This window comes from Homalodisca vitripennis, chromosome 1 (genome assembly GCF_021130785.1).
Source record: "Homalodisca vitripennis isolate AUS2020 chromosome 1, UT_GWSS_2.1, whole genome shotgun sequence".
In the NCBI taxonomy this organism is placed as follows: Eukaryota; Metazoa; Arthropoda; class Insecta; order Hemiptera; family Cicadellidae; genus Homalodisca; species Homalodisca vitripennis.
The window spans coordinates 94,082,522-94,099,446 of NC_060207.1; the positions used below are offsets into that span (position 1 = coordinate 94,082,522).

The following is a 16,925-nucleotide window of genomic DNA, read 5'->3' on the forward strand; positions in this document are numbered from 1 at the left end:
TCAGTAATAGTGACATGGTTTTGTTATATAACCTAACGCCCTCAATAGTTCAATAGTACCACCCATGAACTTGTACGTAGTGATAGCTCGAAGGCATCTAATCTTTACTTTTGCTTTGACTTTCCTATCAATACAATGGTGCTCTGAGGCTCGCAGCTATCCAAGGTTGTTGACATAATAATATATTTGTTGTCGAACCATGTTATGGCTGTAATAGGAACACCATCAATGTCTGTCACCTTTTCCTCTATAGAATCTATACTTTTTCTTCGTATTTTTTATCTTAATCCTAGGCCTGGGGGTCGATTTATTCGCACAGTGCCTAGTGCAGCAATGCCCATATTTGCCAATGTCACAAATAACATTGGAACGTGTTGAATTAGCTCCAAAACTATATTTGAACATTGTCAGATGTCTGGAAAATCATTCACTGGCTTTATTTAACCTGAGTATATGATAAAGTTGTGCATAAGGCCCTTCTGATCACTAATACAAAGATCTTGTAGCCTCACTTATGAGGTTTTTGTGGGTTGTAGGCTACTGCTTTAGTGTAGAAGAACCTTTAAATGGAACTATTTGCTTATCTACACAAAGCATTTGATTTTCAAACGGGATTTCCTTATACCTATCTTGTAAAGCATCTACAAGAAATCTACTTTAAAATAGCAGTTACGATCAGGGTCATCTAAAGGAGGCTGCCTATCATTATCATTGAAATGTAAATTTGACTGTATTTTTTCACAACGACTTCTTGTCATGGCATCGGCAATTTTTTCAATTCTGGTCCTGAAACTCCAATACAACCTACTTCGTGGCAAATTATAAATACTCATGTAAGCACATACTCCTATAAACTGCTCAATTTAAACAGCATTTGTATTGAGTGGCTTATTAACAGATTTTTGAGCACTGTATGCCTACAAGTTGCTTTGTTTGCGATGTTTTGAACAACCAATTCAGAGAAAAATATTTAAAATAGTTTAGCACCCTAATTAATATCTTCAGAAGGTTCCTTATTCTAATCAGAAAATACTGAGGTACTTCGAACCATATTAAAATATATGTTCAGAACTTATTTCTTCTTTCAGCCCTTTCCTGTTAATTTTCAGATTCCTCTTGATCCGGCGAGTCGGAAGAGCTGCCTGTAAAGGAACCAACATACATTTCTTACTATATTCGCTATATTTTGTTTATTTATACGAATTGAAGTAAAACAAGTAGGGATATTAGTGTAGCCTATTATGAGTTTGATTGGTTACACATAAACTTAAACAATGGAAACTGTTAATACCTTTAAAGGAAATGACATTGCGCTTCCGCTTTTGTCGCTCTCTTGGCGTGTAGTCTGGAACTTCGTCCGTATCGTTTGCAAAGCTATCTTCGCTGCCATTGAAGATTAGAAGACTGCATGGAGATACAGTCTTCGTACTCGTCCCATCTAATAGTGAACACACACACATTTATTTATGTCAATTAAATGCAATAGAAGTCAATGAAAAGCCTAGTCACCTATCAATCAATGTTATGTTAGGTTAGCAAATTATAATATATTGCACTATCCGTTATGCACACCATACAATAGTACAATAGTTGTATAACATCCAATTGTGCCACTTATATCACAAAACCCACATGGCCAATTTCTCCTTTGTAGCCTAGAGGCCCTTTTATGGCACAAACATAATTTGGTTCCTTAATAGGAATATACATGTTGTTAACACTTCAGGTTATAGATTTATAAATATCGTGTGGTTTTATAAAGGTGCAGACTTACCTTGAAACTGGAATAAAAACCTTTTGATTCAGCAGATAACCCAGAAATTATCTATTGTTGAGGTTATGCAAATCTGATTAGTCCCCACAGTAACCACCAGATCACTTCATCTGCTTCTTTTGCATTAGGAAGGTACCACAAATGTACCAGTGATCAAAAACAACACCAAGAACACATAGGTATTAAGTTAAAAAATATTGTTATATTTGTGACCTAAATGGCACTGTGGTCATTAAGCGGTTAAATATGCTTTGGCCTTCAATAATTATACAAATATAAGTAGCTTTGCTTGCAGGTGATACTCGTATTGTGATATCAATTGTACTTTACTCTCAATAATAAATTATGCGATTCTTTTAAATCGATATTTGAATGTTTTGGACTTTATCATGCAACATTTATTCAACTGTTTTAAACGTTCAATAGGGAGGGCATTAAGAACAACACATTTTTTAATAACTTGCAGGTCAAAATAAACGAAAATTTTATCAGTAACAATTATAATATAAATAAAATACTAGTAATAAGAATTTATACACTGCAATTACAATTCTAGGTGACTCAAATTTCAATTAGGTTTAAATAAAATTATAAAACAAAGACTAATAATAAAAATACAAGAATCCAGACTTCATTCATGAGGAAGAGATAACAAAACTAGTTGTTTGAAAGATAAGTTGATTATGAACTAGCCAGGAGGAAAAAGAAGGAGATGCTCTGACTTGTGTAACTAGTATAATCAAAGGTGAATAATGTAGTCAGTGTTTTAAATCTCATACTGTTATATAAACCTTTCACTCTATTATCTACTCTTCCATTCACTTTTATCAATTTGTCCAAAAATTAATTTACTACCTACTATCTGTTGATTGATTGACATGATTGTAAAGTGGATTAGCTATGCTTTCCCTTTCAATTTTTGAACAAGATTAAGCTTTATTGGATAAGTATTGTCATGTTGCATAAACATGAGTAAATTATCATTCTGATATTGTAATCACTAAATCACAACAACCAGTTCTAACATTTTGTGAAGCCTTAACAACAGCAAGGCTGTCTTGTCAGACGTTTCAACAAAAAGTATATCAAAACTTATCCTTCTGATAGCTTGTACATAATTTAAGAATGTATAATCACTTTATATATTTGAACTAGACTAAAACAATATTTGAGATTTTTGAGGTTATGTACTAGTAAATATGATTTCTAGAATGATACATATTATCATTGCAAGACTTAACATTAGGCTTTATTATGTATTAATAATGTTATGGAATGTGGATTAGTAATTTTAATACTAGTAATATCGCAAAAAACTAATCTTCCATACACAAAGTTTAAGATCAAACAGTGTGTTTATTTGCCACAATTCAGGATTGTGATAATGTCTGGAACTATAGTTGTGTTTATTGGGTCAGATCAGAAAATGTAATTTTTTTAAATATTTTGTTAAGTCACTTGTAGGGCTACAACATATTACACAGTAAAATGTTTTTATTTGGTACATATTCAATTTACCTGACTTCTCAACTATTTTAAAAATCTTGTTTTATATTATGAATGATTTTAAGAGGTGCATGTATTTAAACTAAAAATGTATTTAATTTTTTTGTCATTTAAAGATGGAATGAAGTACTGTCCAATATAGAAAGAATGAATATATCAATATCTAAAACTAATACCTATCTGTTGCCCCTTGCTGTTGGTGACCAACGAAAAAGTCCCTGTAGACAATACTTGTAAAGTATTAAATTTCCAGACGGATACAAATGCCCCCAGCCAAACATTGAACATCAGCGGTCCCATTTGCTAGCAACTAAATATAAGTTCCCTCAAAATAGTATCAGATAATATATAAAAGTTACAAAGGTTCTGATCTATAATGATTAATACCTTGAGAATTGTCATTTTAAAGTTGATACTTTAAAAATGTTGTTATTCCCATATTTAGACTACGAATGTACAAAACTGTTCATAGAATTGAATAAAATAAACAATTGTTGAACTTCGAGCAGTCGATAGATAAATTCAATATTACCCAGTTTTGTAATGAGGAGAAGATATGAAAAGGTTCGGCCAAAGCAATTCATTCAAAATTAACTTTCTTGTAATTTCTTAAGTTGACTGAAATTGGCTGAAAAATAAAATGAACTATATACAATATGGTTCAGAAATAAATGTTCTGAGTTATTATGTTTTTATTTGGTATGGGTCAACAACTTTAATTTTCTAGACTGTTATTTATAAGACAAATAAACTTTTTACACTGAAAACATATTAGTTAAAATATTATTAGGTTACAATTAGAGAGACATGTAGTAAATGCTTAATATAATTACTTATTATTTTATTCTAGAACAGCATTGCTAGCTAGATTTAATTCTGTAAATTTTAATGAGTGAGGAGGTGAACATTTAGGGAAGAGATAATGAGTAGTTTGACTCATCGATTTGGTATCAACCTCACTGTGAGAAAGGCTAGCAAGGAGGATGTGGGCCATACACAACAATATAGACCAATCATGTTTATACCTAATGAGTTAATTATGGTTGCAGGACGAGAGGTGATGATCAGCTGGTGGGAGAGAGGTTTAGCAGCTCGACACAGCGAGGTGCAGTCAACCTCACCGTGAGAAATGCCACCGTGGAGGATGCGGGGAGGTACTCCCTAACTACACAGAATGAAGCGGGCCAGGCACACTCAGACCTATTGCTGGAGGTGCGCACACGACCAGGAGATGTACCGGTCTTCCTACGACGGCTCAATGACTTAGCTGTCAAGGTTGGCACCCGCACCAGATTCCTGGTGGAAGTTCGGAGCCCTACTCAAGTTAAGGTAAAAGATCTTAAAATTAATCAATCAATACATAGTATAAGTTAAACTGCTTTTTGTGTCAGTCTGTTTGTGCATCAATATTTTTTAAAGCACTCAATGGATTTTGAACAGTTTTCAATGTCAAATTCGTTATGAACTAGGGTAGGTTCCTAGGTATATACATCAATATTTTAATCATAGAAAGTCAAGAATAGTTTGTATGATATGACAATTGATATTTATTTAATAATTCTAGAAAATAATTATAATATTTATGACAATGTCATGTAATCCAAAGTTAACTGACACAAACAGCTGTTGACACTTTCAACTGAAGTTCACCAAAGTGGCAGAAACATTTGTTTATATTAAATTTTAGAAAATATTGAATAATTATACTGAGCTTGACCAATAGTGTTATGCAGATTGCAAAGACAAAGTTACCATCTAATTTTTATTTTAGATTTCACTAGTGACAAATAAACCACCCAATGCATTGAAAATAATATTTAAACAGTGTTTTAAAACCCACATTGTTGATCTAAGCTGTGAATGTTTAGCACAAGATTATTTAAAGTGGTTGTCTCCCTTAACAATTTTACTGTAGTTAAAGGAAAAGCAAAGGGATGACACGCTCTTCCCCTTATATCAGAAGCAGAATACAAGTGATGGAAGTAGATGCATTTTGAGTAAAGTAGTGTTTTTAAGCTTACGTATGCACATATTTTCTTGATCGGTGTAAAATTCAAAATTACTTATAGCACCAGAAACATTGCAGACAAAAAATATACGCTTTTCAACCTAAGTTGGATTCCAAAACCTACATATGTGTTTATTTTTTTGGTCAGCGCAACAACATAAACTAAACTGTGGAACCATAAATAAATTGGAGCAGAAGTGAATTTAATCTGTAGTATCTGACTCTTTTGGACCATAGTAACTTTTCAGTCATATGTAAGTTATATATTTTTTTTATCAAGACAAAAAATCAAACTATTATGATGGCACTTGAATAATCTTAGATGAAACATAAATTTAAAGAGCCGAATGTAGACGTTTTTTAATCGAAGTTGGTTTTTGTTGGTATATATTTTCCTGATCAGGGCACAAGTCAAACTCAACTATGGCACTTAAAATACCTTGAATAGAAAATTAATCTAAAGAGACGGTTGATATTTTTTGACCAAATTAGGTTTTTGAGACATACAGAATGTCCTGAGATTAATAACCAAAAATTTACCAAAGTATAATACAGGTGAAAAAAACTATATTCATCATAGTATAGTCCTATCTTGCTTAGTTTTTTGCCTATCTGACGCTATGTGTTTTATAGAAAATAAATTGTACCTGTAAAGTGGTTTATAACATGATGTTGAAACTTTACAGGTTTAATGACCTTATTACACACCTTAAAAAACCTGGGTTTCTGACTTATTTGTTTAGTAACAGTTAAAAATATTATTGCCTCAGGTGTTAAAGGTAAAAATTCAGGCGATTGTATAAAATGTTAAAATGTTAATGAAATTCGTTGTTAACTAGATTGTTCTATTAACCAATTCTACATTTTATTGTTCATACTTTGTAAGAGTATTGTACTGTAAATTATAAAATGTTACTCTATCACAAAAATATAAAAGAAGAACTAAAATCTCACAATGTATATTCCTCTGTTTATAAATAAAACAACTGCACTGGAAAGTTGATCTTGCTTGTGTTTTCACAGCTGTAAACCAAATAAACGATGGACTAAGTATAGAACCTGGAAGTGCATGTTTGAGAGTGGAAGAAACTCCGAGACTGGACGTTGTTTGTTAGGGAGGAACTAAACTGTCTGTGTTACTTACAACATAACATTTACTACCATTTAGTACCTCTTTCTTTTACTTTATCCTTCGTCTTGATTTATTTTATTAATTAACATTGAGTTTAGTTTATATGAACATTTTTAATTTTATATAACTTTCTAGTAAATGTTTTGGATTAAAATTTATATTTTGTAGCTTACCTATTTGTTACACTTTCTAAATATTATTTTCCAAAGCCATTTTAATTTTACCATTTGAGAGATCTTAAGATCATTTAGCTGATATAAATTATCTAATTTTAAATATTATATGTGTATATTATATATATATAAAACCACCTTCATTGTGACATGATATATGTGCCGAACACCGAGGATATTATCAGTGAGATCCACCACAGTCAATGTTTTAATACACATTTATACTAACTGACAATGTTAATGGTTTAACTCCTTGACTGTCAATCCAAGAGTTACACAGAAACATGATGTTTTTTTTTCTGTGGTAATCCTGAATGTCAAGTGGGAACTACTATGGTATTAAAAGGTTGACGGCTGTGTGGCCTGAACACCGAGGATATTACCAGTGAGATCCATCACAGTCAATGTTTTAATACACATTCATACTAACTGACAATGTTAATGGTTTAACTCCTTGACTGTCAATCCAAGAGTTACACAGAAACATGATGTTTTTTTTCTGTGGTAATCCTGAATGTCAAGTGGGAACTACTATGGTATTAAAAGGTTGATGGCTGTGTGGCCTGAACATATCCAATGGCCTAACAAAGATGCTTATAAATACTTTCAATCAATCTCGTTGTTCCCAACACATTGCAGTTGGGAACAATATCCCTCTTTCTTTTCAAAATGTGCTGCAACTGACATATGCTGTGTATTCAAGACTGTTTCCAAACTTTTCACACCACTAAAACCAAAGCGTCTTGTGTAAACATACTTTATTGAACTGATTATTTACGGTTGTAATGTCTCAGTATGTTTTGAAAAATACTGACAGTACATTGATATTTTTGTATTGTATAATAAATTTAATTATTGCCCTGATATACGGTATATTCAATTTTGTTTGAATAGACTTGCTAAGTATTTGATTGATCTTCATAGATAATAAAATGAAAATTAGCAAATTTGGAAAAATCCTAGTAAATTAGCTTTGTTTTATTAAACTTCATATAACTAACAAAAATACTAAAAGTTCCTTTTTTAGAGAACTATTATATTTTTTAAACTTTCAAACCCATAGGCTTATACACAAATTGCAGCATTTCAAATGAAAATAATGGTGAAAAGATTTATATAAATAAGGGGAAAAAGAATTAACAGAAAGATGATACTCAATATTTCAATACCTTATTTAAAATGATCTGTATCTGATAAAAGTATCTCTGTGCTGATCCAGGCAGGATTTGTAGCTACCCATCTCAAATCAGATTTATTATAGTCCAGAGTTTTAGACTGACTCTTCCAACCAGTTATTTCAATATATTTTGCTATTTAAAGATGTTAGTAGTGCAGTAATATGTACTTCTGAAATGTTAAATTTTTGTGTTTAAGGGCTGCAGATATCAGTCCATTCAACCAGAACGCACATATGGATCCGAGTAATCTAAATTATCTTAAATGATCATTTATTTTTTGTAGTAAATAATATTCAGTAATGCTTAAATTCCAATGCTATTATTATGTTTGAGTAGTAAAAAGTAATTCTATAATTTGTGTAGGTGAGCTGGGAGCAGGAGGGCAAGCCTGTGCTGGAAGGGGAAAGGTTCCACCTACTCCATGAAGGCAGTTTCTTCTGTGTGGATGTAGCTCCGGTGACACTAGAGGACGCAGGGATATGGATATGTCGAGCCCACAACTCCAATGGTGTCTCCAAGTGCTTCTGTCACTTGAATGTTCTTGGTGAGTTATTTTTTTCCAAGTCCACTTTGATTATCCTACATTTTATTATTTCTTAAAATGAATGACCAACTAATTCAGAGTTTTTTGGGTAAGAGAGTCTTTTATATATATATATATATTTCTAGGATGAGATCTGCAAATAAAAACGAGGCATGCTATCATATATGTTCACAACTACAGATATCCTTGTATGTAAGTACAAGGCCTAGATAATTTTGGAAAAAAGACATACCTTTAAAATTTTAAATCAAATTAAAAATTATAAGATTGTTGATTTTTAATGCAGAGAAGAAAATTACTTTTTACAAATCATAGGTTTTAAATTGGCATGTGACTTACTTCACTTTAAACCACTTTTATATACACAAATTATTTTTGAAATGCAAGATTACTATATGCTAGAATAAAATAATATAGACAATGGAATAATATATTATGTTTTAACACAACTAAACAACAAATGAGATACTGTGAGATCCTATATTGTAAAGAATGTTATGATATTGTTATAGTATGTATAGATATTTCTAACACAATATTCAAATACAGTGTATTGATACAAGTGACTACAGTATGATTGCAATGTTTTATATTGATACCCACAGCTGTGCCTCCACCACTCATCAGTCTGTCATATTCAGTATACAGTGTATTGATACAAGTGACTACAGTATGATTGCAATATTTTATACTGATACCCACAGCTGTGCCTCCACCACTCATCAGTCTGTCATATTCAGTATACAGTGTATTGATACAAGTGACTACAGTATGATTGCAATATTTTATATTGATACCCACAGCTGTGCCTCCACCACTCATCAGTCTGTCATATTCAGTATACAGTGTATTGATACAAGTGACTACAGTATGATTGCAATATTTTATACTGATACCCACAGCTGTGCCTCCACCACTCATCAGTCTGTCATATTCAGTATACAGTGTATTGATACAAGTGACTACAGTATGATTGCAATATTTTATATTGATACCCACAGCTGTGCCTCCACCACTCATCAGTCTGTCATATTCAGTATACAGTGTATTGATACAAGTGACTACAGTATGATTGCAATATTTTATACTGATACCCACAGCTGTGCCTCCACCACTCATCAGTCTGTCATATTCAGTATACAGTGTATTGATACAAGTGACTACAGTATGATTGCAATATTTTATATTGATACCCACAGCTGTGCCTCCACCACTCATCAGTCTGTTATATTCAGTATATTGTTCTCTCGCTACCAACTGATGAAAAACAGTAGTATTAGTTTTTGTTTTAGAGAAATTTTAATCAAACAAATTTCTGTATTAAAATTTTGAATCAAAACCTATTAAAATTGATTTTAAAATGTAAATTTAAAACATAATACCTATACTAAAACAAAATTTCAATTTCAGCAGTCATGCAGTCATGATGTGTAAAACAAGTTTTATAACTTTTCAAGAAATATGGTATTATTACATCAAAGTAATATGACACCAAAATTAAGTGAAATTTGGAATTTATTTCCATATTATATTTTGTTTTGTGAACAATGTTTCATAATATCTGTAATTAATCAAAATTACCTTCAACTTTGTAAAAGTTTGTATAGATTCAATATTTTAGAAATATGACATTTTACAATTTTAAAACCTTAACATTAGTTTCTCATCAGTACATTTGCTAATTAATACTATTAATATTCCAAAACATCAAGTTATAATTTGAATAAACTTTTAGATAATGTTTTATTATTTCAGTGTGGTTCAAATTACTATGTGATTTCCATGATTACATAATTACCAAAAAATAAAACTATATGGTTTTGCATTTAGAATAAATTAGGATGCAAAATGTTGCAGAATTTATTCTAACACTATTACTTGGACTGCTTAGTTAGCCGTGGTCACACTAGGCTGTTTAGCAGTTGTTACTAACCAGCTGCTGGTATATCACAATCAGCCAGTGGATCTGTAGGGTTCACATTATAAGTAAATAGCCGCTATTACAGTTGCTCTTGATGACTTGAAAACATTGTGTGTGTGTGTGTGTGTGTGTGTACAACTTGTGATCTATTTCATTTCATTCAACGTTTTTGCAATCACTCATAAGCTGGTCTTTAGCATTTTTGTAAATCTAGTCTGTAGATGAAGTGTCCCGATAATTTCAGAAATCTAGAAATATTATAATATTTTTGCCCGGCCACTTGTTCGTGTCAACCATATTCACTGTTATTCACTGAAAGAAGTAAAAAATGCAGTATATATATGACACTAAACACTGCATAGAACTAGACATGTCTAACACAATTACTAGCCGCAATTGAGCTACTAGGGGTTCATATTGGCTGCTTAGCGCCAGCTAGGAAATGACATGACTGCCAGAGGAGGGTAGGCAGCGCTAAAAAGTTAAACGTGTTCAACTTCTGATTGTGGCTAGTAAACAATAGCCTGCTGGAATTCACCAGCTGCTGGTTCTGGATCAGACTAGACTGCTTGCTGGCAATATTACCAGCAGCTAGTTAGAAGCAGCTGCTATACAGTTTAGTGTGACTGCAGCTGAAAAAACAGTACAAAGCTGTTTCTATAACCTATAAAGGCTGATCACAGTTTCCTACATAAAAATTATTGTTTGCTTTGAACCTTAAAGAAGCTTCTTTACTGTGTAAACAATTAATTATTATATGTAGAAACTGGTTAAAGATCATCGGATTCTTAAGTTATACTCAGTTTTACTGGTAATATTCAGTTCATGTACTTTCTATGTTCAAATAACTATTTTTATGTGCAAAATTATTTAAAATGAGTTTTTATTTTCATTTTAAAAGAAAATTATTTTGCCACGATATTGGGTATAGCTTGTTTCCTATACCAATCTATACTCTTATTAACAAAAAGTAGAGACATTTCCAAACATCAATACTCCCCAGAGGGTTATTTTTATAAAAAATATTTTTCTGCTGTCAAATACTCCTAAATCTTGTAAATTGTACACAAATATCTAAAATTATCATACATAATTTCACATTATACACGCTATATAAAATAATAATGTTACAGTTGCATTAGGTATCGATTAGTTGTTCAGTTTGACATGTTGTGTTTGTTGTCCACTACAATGGCTAGTTAAAATTTTTTTCATGAAAAAAGTCCAAACCATTGGTGTTAAGTAAAGGTCTGATCCTCTGAATAATTAATTTAGAGCAACTTCTTACTTAATGTGGGTCAAACTAGGTATTGGTCTGATTATATTGATTGAGTTATATATTGTTTACATTCAATTATCAGGCCTTTAAAGCTCCAAAAGGCTTCTATTCTAGACATGTCCATAATTGGTCCATACTAAATGGTTATGCATGAATATTTTTATGCAATATGAGAATATTATTTGAAATGAAAAACATATCCATAAAGCTTGATTACTGCAGTATCAACAGGGCGAGATGTGCTGACCATAAAGATGAAATCACTAAAGTCCCAGCAATGTTATAACATACTTGTATTCACTGTTTGTATTCTTGTAATGTACACAGAGGTTACTCTATAGTGAATCAAATTCTTTGTTTAAAGTTTGTTATTCACAATGGAAGGTTTAAAAGGATAACAGGATTTTGAAGATTTGCCATCATTATATGTAACAAAAGGTATAACACAACATTTCAAGGATTGGAATCTATCCTCTTCGTCAGGTGGGGGAGGTATTAATACGTACAAAAATAAATAACAGAAAGAAGAAAAGAAGAGAATGAAAAGAGTTGAAACATACCCAAAAACTGCTTGAAGTTCAGTCCAAACATTATCACTGCACAGATTGCAAGTCCCGAGCACGAGTCATGAATATGAAAATCATAACCACACATCACACCAGTACAGGCAAAAGTCGAATACTAACAAGAATATTGATGTTGGGTCTCGTCGCACTGCGTTGTGTCATCTGAAACAATGGGACAGGAAGGTGATGGTTTGAGGTGGGAAAGGGAAAAGGCAAGCCACTTCCAGCCCCATTTATTGGTCCTATGCCTTAGTGTCATGGTGTGTGTACGAATTTTGTTGGTGTTGGTTGAGGTTTATTTAGCTGGTATAGTCTTTTTAGACATCCTAATTAGTTCATTTTTTAGTATTGGTACCAAAAGTGGTCTAACCTCAACCGAAGGTTGACTTAGCGGTTGGTCTGCCAATTTTATGCATGAAGAAGCCTCAATAAGATTTCATTTAAAAAATTTTCCTTGCGGTGTATTACATTGGCTTCATTCCATTTCATGTATTGATTTTCAGACCACAATGTTGAGCAATTTTAAACTTTTCCACTAGTTCTTTTTTCTTTTTTTTGTGTTCTTTAATTCTCACATTTAGTGATCTTTTTTCTCGTCTATGTATATTCCCTATTACAAGGAGATGTTATACTGTAAACACAGTTTTTAAAGTCCTTTGTACCATCTTTTGGTTTGGTTTTTATGAGACTTTGTCTAAGAGTGTTTTGTGTTCTAAAAGTGGTTCTAATTTTATATTTTCAAATCAACGTGTACGTAAATTTTTCTTTATTTTTATTCTGTAACTTTTGGATTTTTCTTTTCTTCTTTCTGTTACTTATTTTTTGCATGTATTAATACTCTCCCTTTTGACGAAGAGGATAGATTCCAATCCTTGAAACGTTGTGTTCTACCTTTTCTAATATCCGAAATCCTGTTATCCAGTCAGTCAAATTTATTAATAAATTTTGTAATAATATCCTTCTTTTTTTAGTATTTACAACTAAAATTCAACACTAAAGTGTGAGATATGTCTCTGTATTTACTGTCAAAGATAGTGTGAACAATTGGACCTAAATTGTAATAGCCAATTTTCATGGAATTCAAAATAGTCAAACAATTATGTCTTCATTATTTCTGCCAATTCCTTCCGCACCAACCAAAACAAAAATTAAAGACATAAAAACACAACTATAGAAACTCACAAAACACACTGAACACACATCTGTGGTGATTGCAGAGTATGAAAACTCACAGTTTTTGCTTTTTTTACACTTTTAGTTAGCCATTATGGTGCAGTAGCAATCAAACATTCCCACAGTCTAGTTGTTTCAATTAAAACAATGATAGTTTATCAGTTTACAGGTGTCAGGCTTTGTGTAGTCAGGCACCTATTGGGACTTTTGAAATGGGTGTTTTAGTTAAAGTGTAACAATGAAGAATTGAGAATAGAAACATTTATACCAACTCGTGCTGGGTGGAATTGGTAACAATAAGTTTACTCTAGTTCCTTTCTTTTGTTATGTTTTATAGAACTGCTGGGATGTAGTTCGACTTCTGCATGTTTTGTAGAATGAAAATAAAAAATAATCATAATAATACGATAATAGTTTCTCAATAGTGTCTGCAGGGTGTTGGAGATTTTATTGCATGTCCTGGTATCCCAATAAGCAATAGAAAAATGCTGTTGTTGTTGTCAAGCTGAATGATTGGTTTCTTGTGACAGTGCCCAAGGCGTACAAGGCACCACAGTTTGTAGAGGAGCTAGTAGCTCTCTTGACACAGCAAGGCACGGTGTCCCTGGAATGTAAGGTGGTAGGAGTGCCCACACCAACTCTCAAATGGTTTAAGGTTAGTGGAGTACACCAATTTGTGACTTCTATCGGTGAACACATACCTTAAACTTTTTCTTTGTAATTGTAAATAATGAATAGTTCTGCACAAAGAGTGCTATCTACATGAACTAGGTATAGATAACTTATTGTAGGTACTGTGTAATAAATATTATTTGAGATGGTTAAGAAAAGTATATTAAAAACTTAACATGGAGACTAACAAACATTGTGCCAAACTGAATGTTTGCAGAAAAATAAAACATGTGTTGAATTATACTTCTAAGAAAAATAAGCTTACAATATTTTCTTGATTAATTATAGGTTGACTTAAATTGATTTAGTTGGACACAGTATTTTTTCTTACCCCATTTATTATAAGGCAAAATGATTTTAAAAGTTTAGGAACAAAACTTTTTTTAATTATAAGAAATTAACAAATAAATCTTACTAATTTTTAACCTAAAGTATATTTATTTCAAAGCAAAAAAAACTAAATATCATGAAAAAAATATAAATTTAGTATTGTAATCAAATGGTTGCAATTTCAAAAAGATATTTTAATTTTTTTCAGTCCAACTAAAACAGGTTTAGTGTTAAAGGGGTAAGGGGTTAAGACGGTTACTCATCGTTTATAATGTTTATAAAAATACAAGACCGATTGTATTTTATTTTTTTATTAATACAAACAGTACTTTAAAAAAACTTGAATAGTAAAATTGTACTCCTATCCTTGAAAACATTACAGATAATATTTTTGTGATTTTCATTTAATTATATTGTTTAAATCAGTACTAAAATGCCATTTAACTGTGATTTTGTATTAATAAATTGGTCTGGCTTGAACCAAAGTGCCACTGTCTTTTCTTAACTTGTTATGTCTAAGAAAAATATATTGTATTTTAAAATTAATAAATAGATAGAATAGCATTCTAAATTATTACTAAAAGTATAGATGAAGCCAAAAAATAGTGTTTTTTTATAAGAAATAGAAAAGATTGCTAATCTTTAGACTGAATACAGTAGATTCATACAGTTGTCATTTTGAACATATTGAAAATTACAAAGTAAAAAGTGAATTATTCGGTAAAAACCCCTTTATGTTCCGGTATTAAGCACTTATAATCCATCTGAAATTCTAAAATTCTAAAGATTATTAACATTAAGTTTTATACAACTTACAAAAAGTTATCAGTGTGGTGACCTTAATTTGTAAGATATCTTAACATGTTAACTGTGGCAGACGCCTTAGTACATACTGGAACATTAAGAGTACAATGTATCACTATGTGTATAAATTCACAGTGAAGTTGTCGACTACATGTGTTATAGTTGGACAGTTATTATACAATAGTTCAACATGCTGACTATGACAGACACCCTAGTGCGTTTTGGATGGTTAAGAGTACTGAGCGTAACTCATGTTAGAGCCAAAGTAAAGTAATAGCATTAGTTTTTTCCAGTCTAATCTTTACTTCTAACAATGTTCAAAAATAACTGTATTTATGATCATACGGATTAATTAAGTGTAAAAACCATAGCAGAATACAAATTGACAACAAATAAGAGACACAATGATTGAGTTGTGATAGATTATAGTGTCAATAGCTATCAAAATAAAGTGAAAATAAATAAATACATTTGTTCTGTAAAGGATAACCAAGAGATCAAGGCAGGAGACGTGTTTGCACTGAGTGCCAACCCTCAGGATGCAACATCCTTGGGCACCTACACTTGTGAGGCTACTAACTGTATGGGCAAAGCTTACTCCACTAGCAGAGTACATGTGGTGGGTAAAGAGGGGAGTGTACAGCCGGCTGACAGGTAAGAAGAGAAGAAAATGATCTTGACAACTTCTAACTCTCTAAAGACAGTTGTATTAATTTAACCATTTGGAGACTGTCTGATAGTAAAAACAATTACCAGGCTAGTTCAAAGAAATTTGCATGTTCCATGAAAATGATTATGTACAAAATTAAAAGTTGTACCCTTTAATTTTTTGATAGATTATAAAGTAAACTTTCAGAATAAATAATTTTTGCTTATAAACTTTATAGGTGTGTTTATTTTAGTTGTTTTATAGCAAACATTAAGTTACCCATACTAATAGTAAAAACTATTGAGATATAAACTTACATGTAATCTTATAGAAAATTTATTTGTATACAACTACACCAAACAGTAGTATAACTTGCATACAACAGAATCACTCTTGACAGATAAAGATATTTGAGAACTAATACAGAATTTGTGAGACTCTACATGGTCACCTGGCAGTTTGGTTGGATTATCTTATCCATTTCACTAGTCCAGGACTTGTAACCATAACTAGGAGAGTTAAAGTGCTTTTACAGGTCCAACACTTCGCCCACTAGGTGTCCAGGTTTCTGACCTACTTAGACAAAACCTTTCAGAAACCTCCAGTGGACATTTAGAGACACACTTCAAGAAAACATTTGAAGAATTTCTTCCCAGTCTAAGATCCTTCAATAAGTTATGCAAAGACTTTACTATATAACATGTTTTAGCGATCATGTGTTTGACATTTGTACAGTATCGTTCCAAGAGGGCCACCTCCGGTGTTCTGCAAAGAACTTCGAAACGAGAAAGCGAAAATTGGCGGAAAATTAACACTGGAATGTAAAGGTGAGGATATGTTAAGTGTATAATACCTAACCAATTAACTTAGTGAGGTTTATATCCACATAAGTACTAAAAAAGTTTTTTTTATATAAACGTGGTTTTTTTTAGAAACATACACTGTAGATAAATGTATTTTAAAAAGTTACAATTAATATTTTTAATTTGTTAACTGAAAATACTTTTCTCTGCTTCTGGAACTATTTTTTAGCCTTTTAATACTAATCAGAATAAATTGTTAATAACTACTGTAGGTTCAATCTAAATATAAATTAATACATTATAATTGTTTGTTTAACACTTCAAGAAGATTGTTGTGTTATTTCTTTTACAGCTTACCCTAAACACCCTAATTATTAAGGTTTTGGAAATGTCTTCTCAGGTGATGTTTTAAC

General features: G+C 31.7%; 1 protein-coding gene across 1 annotated transcript in view; it reads left to right on the plus strand.

Annotated features, from left to right (window-relative positions):
* LOC124370871 overlaps positions 1-16,925 on the plus strand; it is a 152,152-nt gene that overhangs the window by 57,717 nt on the left and 77,510 nt on the right. The window contains 5 exon segments of the mRNA XM_046829199.1: positions 4,330-4,609; positions 8,135-8,315; positions 13,785-13,909; positions 15,545-15,714; positions 16,445-16,536. Coding sequence (XP_046685155.1) covers positions 4,330-4,609; positions 8,135-8,315; positions 13,785-13,909; positions 15,545-15,714; positions 16,445-16,536 — 848 coding nt within the window.